General features: G+C 32.4%; 1 protein-coding gene across 2 annotated transcripts; it reads right to left on the bottom strand.

Moving 5' to 3' along the window:
* Positions 1-1985: 1985 nt before the first annotated feature.
* Positions 1986-5002, bottom strand: LOC114190167. 2 transcript variants are annotated; one of them, XM_028078959.1, is made up of 4 exons: positions 4738-4957; positions 4221-4444; positions 3232-3384; positions 1986-2751 (listed from the first exon to the last, which is right to left on the bottom strand). In XM_028078959.1, the coding sequence occupies exons 1-4, from the start codon at positions 4818-4820 to the stop codon at positions 2087-2089; spliced, it is 1125 nt and encodes a 374-aa protein (XP_027934760.1). In that variant the 5' UTR covers positions 4821-4957; the 3' UTR covers positions 1986-2086. The 2 variants fall into 2 exon arrangements, with proteins under 2 accessions (XP_027934760.1, XP_027934759.1); XM_028078958.1 differs by having other exon boundaries at positions 1995-2751; positions 4221-4449; positions 4738-5002.
* Between the last annotated feature and the right edge of the window lie 6266 nt (positions 5003-11268).

Raw genomic sequence — 11268 nt, 5'->3', positions numbered from 1 at the left:
CATTTTTTATATTCTAATATTCAAATGTCAAGTCTTCATTTATGAGGCTTCATCTTCTTCTATCTTCTTAACCATAGTTTTGGTGATGAGATGATTTCAATCAGGACAACTCAACTTTTTTATCTTAGAATGATTACTCAATTCTTCAAAGACATTATTCTTTCTCGATGTCTAAAGGTTGAACTTGAATAATTAATTGATTTTGGTATCTAAATTTGATGAGACACGTTAATGAGTGCATAGATTAATGATAACGATGAGTCTTGAAATTAAAATAGGAATTTATATTTTGCATTAGGCCTTTATTAGGTATTTGTATTTGTTTTATATTTTTTTTTATAAAGACTTTTATGGATATTTTTAAAAGGACTCATCACTGGATGAGTCTAGTAGTCTTGGTCTATAAATATAAATAGACTTTCGTTGACTTTTATCAAAGTTTAAGATTGACTTTACGAAATTGAAGATTTTTTTAAAGAAATCATCTCTAAGCTCTTGAATGAAACTTTTAGTTGTTATATTTGAATTCCTATTTCAAAATGATCTTTTCTTGATTTTTCAATAATTTGTAATTGTGGCATCTTTTCCTTCTTTTTCTTTTGTCTGTTTTTGTATTTCCTTTTTTTAATTCATTCAAACTTTCATCACAAATTTATTAGGAAATTTTAATTTCTATCGTTCAATTTGAGCAAACTATATTTTTCTCGTTTCATTTAATAAAGGGTTAAATATGTTTTTAGTCTCTTAAATTTCAGTGTTGGTAGAAATATATCTTACTTTTAAATCTGAAATAATGCTTATATCTACGTGAAATCGATATCCAAACCTTCAAATAACCAAGATGATTTTCTTTTTCATTTAGGAAACTTTGAAATGAGCCTGTGCAATTTATTTAACTTTATTAAAATAACTTGTGTTTTTTAATAAATTTTTAAAATTTGGTTTTATGACCAAATTTATCTAACAAATGGGATCATCCGATTGGAGGCATGCTCAATAAATAAATATGGTCCCTTATTCTGATTAGGTCACGTGTAAGTGTATAAATAACTTTATCTTTACGTCCACTTCAAGTAAGTTTCAATGTCAAATTATGATAAAAACTTAGTTTAAAATCAATTTTGAGAAAACCAAACAAAAGTTTTTTTTTACTTTTTAAACACACTTTTGATCTGTTAAACTGCGAACAAAAAATATATTAAAACTTCTCAATAGTACATTGAATGAACAGAACCATCGATAAAGGTTATTGAAATCGGAAGTTTATAAGGCTTTAAAAGTTAAACTAATATATAAACACATAATTATATGATAGGATTATTATTTGATAAGATTAAGAATACATTTATAAACTTCTATAAAATATCTCGATAATGATGACAATAATGCATTTTTTTCACTTTATAAACTTATATAAAATATCTCGATAATAATGACAATAATGCATTTTTTCACCAATCTTCTTTCCTTCCTCGTTTTCTTTTGATTAGGGGTTTTACATGCCTTTATATTTTTTACTATTTTTCTCAAAACAAAAATATAAGAAAATATTTGTGTATATAATATTTCATATGATAAAAAATGTTGATTACTTATATTGATAATTTTTTATTAAGTGATTTATATAAAGATCAGCACATAAATAGTTAGTCATTATTATTCAGAATCCATATTTTATATAAAACCTAATTTCTTAGTATTTTCTTCCCGATTATTCTAGTTTATTTACTCAAGCATAATCTCAGCCCGGTCAAATAATCTATAATGTAATATAATTAATTATTGAAGTTGTTAAAAGTTAAGGTTGCCTACTAAAATTCATTATCAAAACAGATGACTTGACTTTACCTGCTTATTCAAACAGATTGTGTGTGTGTGTGTGTGTGAATAACATTATCAGAATGACAAGGTACTAACCTTAGGTTCGTACTCAACCTGCCACATCCTCTCATCAAGTGAACCCAGGGGTAATGTTTATCCATTGACAACATTATCCGAATGACAATGTAATACAGAACATGTTTGATATAGTAATGGAGATTGGTTAAGAATTTGCTGAATGTAGAACCAGTAAGATGGTGATAAATTAGACAAGAATGAAACCTCTTTTTATGTATTCCAAGCATGAGAATGGCAAGTCCATAACATGTTCCAGTTCAAGGGATTTGGAAATGAGGGTGTTAATAACAAAGTCGCGGTCAAAATACTCACTGTCTTTATCAAAACCTCTACACACAACCAGGGAAGTATTACACACCCAAGGAACTGCAACAGTAAAAGCAAGACCAGAACCTTCTTTTCCTACAAGTACATCTTTGTATGCTCTGCTAACTTGAGATACATACTTTCCCATCGGTAAAATCTGCTCAAGTGATGATGGAACAGTATCAGAGTCAGAATGCAGGTTCACCACAACAGTTCCATGTTTGGGATGGAGTCGATTACTCAGGGCTTTAAGAAATGTTGAATCCGGGTGCCATAGCTTGTGGGGAAATATATCATCACCATCATAAGCATCAACAAAGATCATATCATATATATTTGTGCTATTAACAATAAATTCCTCAGCATCTGCTTCGTAGAGGTAAATCCTTTCATGGATGCCTTTCCACATAATTTCATCAATGGTTTCAGGTTTCGAAACAGCCTTGTCAGCTGATTGGGTCTTGAGTGAGCAAGCCGGGAATCCCATAGCTCGAATTGAGGCTGAGATAACAAGGGGATCAATTTCAACTATATGAACAGTGGCACCTGGAAAGTGCACGGAAAATTAAGCAAGGTATGAGGATCGATTACAATAATAAATTTGTCAAGTTAACAAGGTAGAAAATCACTAACAAATCCCAAAAAACTACACCATAAAAAAAGAATGCAGTAAATTGGACTATCCATCAAGAGCGTGGAGAAAGGAATAAATTGATGATGGTCCGTGTAAATATGTATCCCACGTAAATCAGCGCACAAGAGGTGGTGCCATATGAATATGTTGGTTCAGTTTATTACTATTGACATTACAGCTGGTTGCAACTGACAATAACAACGTCCAAGGTTCGATGCCTTATCCCTCAGAATGCAAGATATGACTACGTTAATAACAAGAAACAAAATTATATATTTCAATGATGGATTTTCTTTTTCCACCCAAAAGTAATAACTTTTAACATGGATGTTTCAAGCTATCACTTAAAAGTTAGAACCAGTAAAAACCCATAAAGGTATAACTATTTTCACCTTGAATTTGACTTGCCAAAAACAGTGGTAAACTTCCTCCACCATGTCCAATGCATAAAATGTGCATATTTTTCTTTCCTTGCAGTGCACCGATTATATCAAAATTACATGAGGCTACAGTAGTCAACCCAGCTGATATCATACTTTTCACATCTGCAAGATGGCATTAAACAAAAAATATGAACTGAAAATCGTATTAAGGATAGATATCAAGAATCATGACTAGAAGTTACCCCTAGAACTTCATTAATAAATACTATAATCATGACCATGGCAAAATAAGAATATCGAAATTCAAATCCACAGTGGCACAGCAGCAAGTGTAAAATGGCCGTCGTAAAGGAGTGTTGAGCACAAAACAAATACTTGAGTGATAAAAGAAAGGAAGCTATTTTAGAGTGCAAAATCTTAGCCAGATGCTCAAGATTTAACAAGGCAGCCAACAAAGCAATTGTCCTCAAAAGGCATGCAGGAGCTTCCAAATTAACAGCAAATACAAAATATCAAGGAAACTTCACATAGGAAACCTTTTTATTTTGCATTATCTTTCATTTTTTTAAAAGGACAAACAGAGAAGGAACATACAAAGCGGACAGGTGGTTTCAATCCCGCGCAAAGACCTTGACCCAACAAATAGGCTATCTGAAGAAGACCTCTTTGTTTGAATTCAGTAATTAAAGCATAGCAAAAAAAAAAATTTGTTTATCAAAATCCATCCCAAATCAAACAAGGTATGTATGATCTAAAAGGTATCACTCCTAGCAGGTTAGCAGAAGCATTAATCTTTGCAATCTTACAACATTGCATAATAGCAATCACTAACTAAAAACAAACACTACCCTAGAAGTCAAGCTGATATTCAAATTTGCATATATAAAGCTTTTCAAATAAAACTTCACTGGTTGAAACACCAAAATAACCAACCCTAGGAGACACAATTCCACCACAATTACATTTCTATTGACATTTTAAATGGTTAGGAAATATACATGGAACAGCCAAACAACGTGGTTGCTGCATGAGGTAGACAACTCCAGGCACGTTTTCGTGGTAAGTTGCCATCACTTTTGCGGTGCTCTGGCGAGTAACGTCATTGAAACGAAGCACCCTCCATTGGTATCCAAGTATCCTCAGTTTCCTTTCATCCCCATATCCTGGATGCACCTCCTCACACCTTTTCTGCAGCCATCTTTCCATTCCTGACCAATGCATTCTGTTCTAAAAAAACCATGCAAACACCCATCGTCAAAATCTTGCAGAAGAGGAAAATGAGTTCGTAAAAGAAAAACTCGAAAGACTGTTTAAAAGAAAAACGAAGCATTTAAAAACATAATCGAACAATTTGTCCCACGGTAAAATTAAATTAAATGAATTCAAAGCACTTCAATAATATCTTACATAAACACATAATGTCTGAAACTTTAAGTTCATTTGGAAACTCATAAAGTGCTTCGTGTAAACAGAAACTAAAGGAAACAAAAACGTTGAGAAAGGGAAGAAACTAACGGGTCTTGAAGAGTGATACGCGACGACCGAAACGACGCCGTTCCCCTTGCCGGAAGTTGATCGAAGAACGGTGTGACCGTCATCGGAGTCGGAGCCCCACCACTCGGAGGAGTAGAGCCAGTCGCCTTCGTCTTCCGAGCGCCGCCGCACCGCCGTTGAGAAGCGGCGGAGGTAACCGTAACCGGCTCTGGCTCTGCGCCACATAAGGTAGAACCGTGATCGATAGGTATTAAGATTTTGGGTTTTATTACCCGAATTATATTTGTTTAACCTACACAGAAACAAGGATAACTACACGAACCATCTCGAATAATGACACGTTTTATTAGTCAGACCAGTATAATATTGCTCAAATCATTTTAGAAGTTTCGATTTTTTTTTTTAGCAAAATTTTAAGTAGCATTTTTTATTTGATTCAATTGAATTTTTATTTTAAAAAATTTGTTATAATTAGGTCTTTCTTATCAATAGTATAGTAATAATGTTAATTATGTGTTATATGTTAGTATATGATTTTTTTTTTTATAATTTAAAAAAAGTTAAAAAATATTGTCACGTGTCAATATGATATTGTGCTACGTGACAAAAACAATATGATGTGACAGTGACAATGTCATATGTCATTGTTGGATGTGAAAAGTCTGGTATCAATTTGGTCCCATTTTTTTAAAAACTAAATCAATTTTATTTCTATATCAAATTTAATTTTTATATAAATTTTACAATAATAATTTTATTATAATTGATATTTTTAACAAAATTAAATTTATTTAAATGTATATTTTACATTTGTAAGGCAGTTTTCTTTTCTGCCCTAATGTTTAAGGGTTGACCTTAATCTGTTGGGCCTAAAGGCTGGCCCAAAGGGTGCTAAGGTCCCTAAAGTTGTCAGGGTCTTCCATTCAGCCCTCATTCTCGCAAACACAGCTCCCTCACACTCTCCCTTTCTCAACAGAACGCTCTACTAGGGTTTAACCCCGATCTTGGTCAAGGTTGCTCAAGCTCAGTCTTGTTTTTTCACTCCGTGTAAGTGATTCTCAAGCTCGTACCTACACTCTCTAAAGCTTATTTTCATATTCTTCCATTTAGGGTTCCATAGTAACCCCGTTCTTTTACTGTTCTATTGTTCTTCCAATTTCTAAGTTTGTTCCTCGAGCTTTTTGCACTCCGCAATTGGTGTTGAAGTCCTTTGCTCACCCTTTCCAGGTAAGGAAAGTTAGGGTTTACTCGTGTATTTCGTTTTTCTTGTTGTTCTGCTGTGATTTTACGAGTCTATGGTTGGTATGCTGTTGTGAATGTGTGGGATGTTTTGATATGTTGGTTTGGGTTGGTATGCGTGGTTGTTGCACGGTAACAGTGGCGAGATCTGATAATCTCGCCCAAGCGAGCCAGTCTCGCCTAGGCGAGATGAGCAGAGACTCGCCCAAACCATTTCACGCGATTGGTTGCTCAGGCGACCAGCTCAGTTTTGAGCGAGCGATCGTCTCGCTCAAGCAAGGGGAGTCTCGCCTAAGCGAGAATGCGCAGGAACCACTGTTTCTGGAGTCGAGCTCTCGCCTAGGCGAAGCTAGCTCGCCTGAGCGAGAGACCCTCTCGCTTGAGCGAGACCCTTCAGCCTGGACGAAGAGCTGGGCGAGAATGTGTTCTGATTTGGTGTTTTCCCTGTTCTTGGATGTTTGGCTTGTGTTTGGTTGAATTATTATATAATGGAATAAGGGGAATAAATATGCATGAGTGGGAGGGTGTATGAGTTGTGAATGACGAACCTGAATGATTCTTGGCATGTAATGAACATGAAATGGTTGGTTATGAAAGTGACATGGTAATGAGATGGGTTGAAATTCTATATTCATGAATGGAGTATGATGAGTTGGTATAGGTTTGACCTGGAATGTGAAAGAGGTTGGTTATAAAGGTTGGCATCATATATATATATATATATATATATATATATATATATATATATATATATATATATATATATATATATATATATACATGCATGATAAACATTACTTGGTTGTCTGAATATGGCTGGTCTGTGGTCAGTGTGTAATTCTTTGAAATCTCTAGATGAGGTTTCAGGGTCGTGCTTCAGTGGTCGGGATGTAATTCCATGACCCCTGTTAGTGGGAATTCATGGTGGTGCACCATCTATATAATTGGGTAAGTATTCAAGGCAAGGTTGTATCCTGACACTCTAAGGAGTCAGTTAGTCTCACTTAGAGCGGACTGACTCTTGTGGTGAGAGTAGCAGGAAGCTTGAAACTCATTAAGGACTAACATTGTGTGTGGGGGATTGAATCATCGTAACACTTGTAACACATAGCTCGGGGGTGAGCAGTGAGCAGGGTAATCCACCACAAGTGCAAGCATCCGCTAAATCTGACCTAATTATACATATCTAGATGAGTCGAATCGAGTCTTAGTGTATTGATTTGAAAGTCATAACATGCTTGGATGATGTGCATATATTTGACTATGAAAGTATATCTGATTGCATGATAAAAATCCTTTGGCTCTAGCTTACCCTTATGTTGTTTGTTGTGTGCTTTGTATGTATGGTTCTCTCTTTTGCGATGATCATCAACCTATTGATGTGAGCAGATGCAGGAACACCCGTGGTCAACAGGTAAGTGATGGTTCCGCTGCTTAGCCATCTGGGCTGGATCTTTCTACTTTGGGCTTTCTTTTTGGGGCTATGGCCCATGTACTAGCTTACCTTTTTAATTTCCTATTTTGTTTCTGTTGCACTTTGTATCGGTTCAGTTTTGGCATCGTGGTGTGCCTCAGATTATTGTAAGGAGTTAAGTTTAATCTGATGAATATTCAAAATTGTTATATCTTTTCATCAAATTTATCTTATAGTTGATGTCATTATTAATTTGTCTTAGTTTTTTGTGTTAATATATATATATATATATATATATATATATATATATATATATATATATATATAAAAGATCTTTTTAAATTTTTAATGTATTTGAGGGGATTTGATTTAATATAAAAATAATATTATAATAAATGTAAAATAATGAGAAAATTTTTTGTATAGATGATGAAGTCATTGTGATTTTTAATGACTTTTTAGTATTCTACAATGACTAAGAGATTGTCTTATCATCATTATTGATTGTTATAACTCTTTAACAGAGATAGACTTTTGTTGTTTAGTTTATTGAGTTTATGGATTAAACATAACTCATTTGTATGAAGGAGTTATAGTTATAACTCACTAGTTCTTTATAAAGATAATAAGAAATTTTATGTTTAGTTATGTTAGTGAGAATACCTTAGCCCGAGATTGAGATCTTTGTGAGTGTGGAGTACTGGAGGATTTGCGACTAAGAGGTATAGTAGCTTGGTGTGAGAAGAGAGATAGAAATAAAAGAGAGCATAGGGTTGAGAAAAAAGAATCCTCAACAATCAATTAGCTAGGAGAGATAATGGCCAACAAAGATTTGGAAAATTGTTTTGATTCTTTAGAAAAAATTGTAGTAGATTCTCAAGAAACTACACAAAAAACTTTGCAAGGATTACAACAAGCTATTGAAAGGCTAGTCTCTTCTATGTCAACTCTAAGCATGAAAAAACAGATTTAGGCTCCACCTCTAACTCATCAAGATTGTCAAGAAACATCTTCTACAATCCTTGACAAGACCCAAGTAGAATTTCCATCTTTTGATGAAACACATTTCAAGGATTAGGGAGCTAAAGTTGAACAATATTTTGAATTGGAGCATACTCCAATTCATCACAGGGATCGATTGCTATTGTTGTTTATGGAAGGTAAAGTTTTTGCCTGACAATGGTACTACATCAAAGATTATGATTTCTAACGAAAATCTTAGGTACATATATTACAAGATGTGGACAATAGATTTGATGATGGAGCCCTGGATGATCTAGTAACAGAACATGCAATATTGAAACATGGAAGTTTTTTTTATTGAGTATTTAGAAAACTTTGGTAACTTTTTAGCTAGAGTAGCAATTTCTTAAGAGATAACATTAAGTTTCTTTATTTTTAATTTGGAGTTAGAAAAAATTGTTCATTTGCATGAACCTACCACAATTCAATACAAAAAATTGTCTATTCTAAATTCATTTTATTTGCAAAAATTATCATAGATAAAATTAAAGTTCATAGTTAATAAAAAAAAATTATATACAAAAATTTCATAAGTAAGCATGATGGGCTTTGCGGAATTTTTCCTACAAAGATTTATCTACAAAATTTTGTGTACAAAAAAAGATATTATAAAAAAAATTATAAAAATTATTTTAAAAATAGTTACTTGCGAAAAAAAAATTATATGTAAAAATTATACAATTTTTTATTAAAAAATATATTTTTTTAAGTTAAAGACACAACATTATATAATACTTAATTTTGTTTAAGGCAATTTTTTTCTAAGTTCGCTCATTTCGAAATAGCATTTGGCCACACTCAAAACCTTCATCAACATTCATTGCAACCTTCATCGCAACAACTTGGCCAAGCTCACGTTGACCTTCATCAACCCACACAGCAAAGCGTCCCAACAAGGTTGAGGTTCGTTGACAGCTAATGCGACCCAGCTCCGGCCATAATGAGGTTGACGTTCACGAAACAAAACGCCATTCACAAACTAGAAAGAAGTGCACGGGGAAGGAATCATAAACCCTTCACGAATTGGGAAAGAATCATAAGTGATGGGTTTAGGATTTTACATTTTGGGTTTTTTTTCTAGTTTTATTGAATCTGTAGAAATACAAGTGAGTTTTTATATGTAGGATTATGCTCCTCTAGGTTACCTCATATATTGATGATGCAAGAACTTCTCACTTTCGTTAGATCCTATGTTGTTCCTGAGGCTTCCTTCGACAGTGTTACTCCTTCCTATGTCTGCTACATGACATGAAGGGTTTTTAAGGTATCCCTATTCCAATCTTTTTGTACTAATTCAAATCTTTCGATGTTGTTGGTAAAAGCAGAAGACAAGTTTAATGTTAAAGCAAGATTTTGATGATGTCAAAGAAACTCAAAAGCTATCTAGAAGACAATTTGAAGACAAGTGTTTTATGTTTAAAGTTATCTTGTAATTGTTTTAAAGTGTTTAGAATAGCTTAAAATCAACAAGATTGTTATCTCTCTAATTCTCTTATTTTTTAAAACAACTGTGATAATCGATTATCACCTAAGATAATCGATTATTTTAAGCTGAGTTCATTTTTCAGAAACCCACTGGAATAATCGATTATCACCCCAGATAATCGATTATCTGCTCAAACTTTTATTTTTAGAAAATGCACTAGAATAATCGATTATCATAAGTGATAATCAATTATCTCTGACAGTTTGAACATGACTGTTCAGTTTTTAACCTAATTTTGAAAACCCCTATTTAAAGAACTGTAGTGCTAGTTCGAATTCACCTTTTTGAGAGTCAGAGTCTTATTGCTATGATTGCAAAGAAGTTCTCTGAGTGTTCTTAAAAGTGCTTTGAAAAGTCTAGTATAAGTAGAGCGATAACCTTTCCTAATAGGATTTCTAGGAGATTGAGTGTTGCCGTTGTTGCTAGGAAAGTTAAGTCAAGGTCTTTGTATGATTCAGAGAAAGTTTCTTTCATCTCTTGTGTCTTCAAGAGATGTGTTTTTTTTCCTACTATCTTGATTATCTGTAATATGTTGTTATTAGTGATTAAGTTAATCTCTTTGTTTAAAGAGATTAACAACTAGATGTAGGATCTTTTGATTTGAACCAGTTTAAATACTTGTGTCAAATCTTCTTCCCTATCTTTTTATTGTATCTATTGTTGCATTTAAAGGAACTAAGATTTAAATTCAATGGTAAATTTTTAAGAAAAATTTTAAAGTATTATTTTAATATTAAAAACCAATTTACCATCCTCTTGATTTTCGTCCATACACTAAACACTTCGTTGTGCGTTTACAAGAGATGCTTCCCTAGACTCTAACCCTTTTCCTTCTAGCACTTTTTTGGTTGAGTAATTAGGATTTTCACCACTTAGAATTAGTTTAAAATTAAAACAAAAAGTTGAAAATGAGATTTAAAATCATTATCTAAAATTTTACTAATAATCTTGATTCTTAACATTTTCATTCTAATATTAAAATAATTATAACCTTAAACCGAAATATATTTTTGTGAAGAAAAAAATTAAATTACTATGAAAAAATTAAATATTAGAAATATTTAATTTTAAACATTTATGAAACTAGTTGTAGTCCTATCGTGTTACTGTACGACTATCCATGAAACAAATTTCATGAATTTTTTTTATATCCACGATATCATGGATACTCACGTGTGTATATATATATATATATATATATATATATATATATATATATATATATATATATATATATATATATATATATATATATTATTTTAATAAAATCAGGTAAAAAAATTATTTCTAGATACAATTCAAATCAAATTTACTAATGTTAATACAATACAAATTTAAATGAATTGTTTTTAAATATAAATTTTAAAAAAATTAATCTTTTTGAAAATAA

The sequence above is a fragment of the Vigna unguiculata genome, chromosome 7 (assembly GCF_004118075.2).
Source record: "Vigna unguiculata cultivar IT97K-499-35 chromosome 7, ASM411807v1, whole genome shotgun sequence".
NCBI lineage: Eukaryota > Viridiplantae > Streptophyta > Magnoliopsida > Fabales > Fabaceae > Vigna > Vigna unguiculata.
The sequence above is the reverse complement of the archived record's forward strand: the minus strand, read 5'-3'. Positions and strand labels throughout refer to the sequence as shown.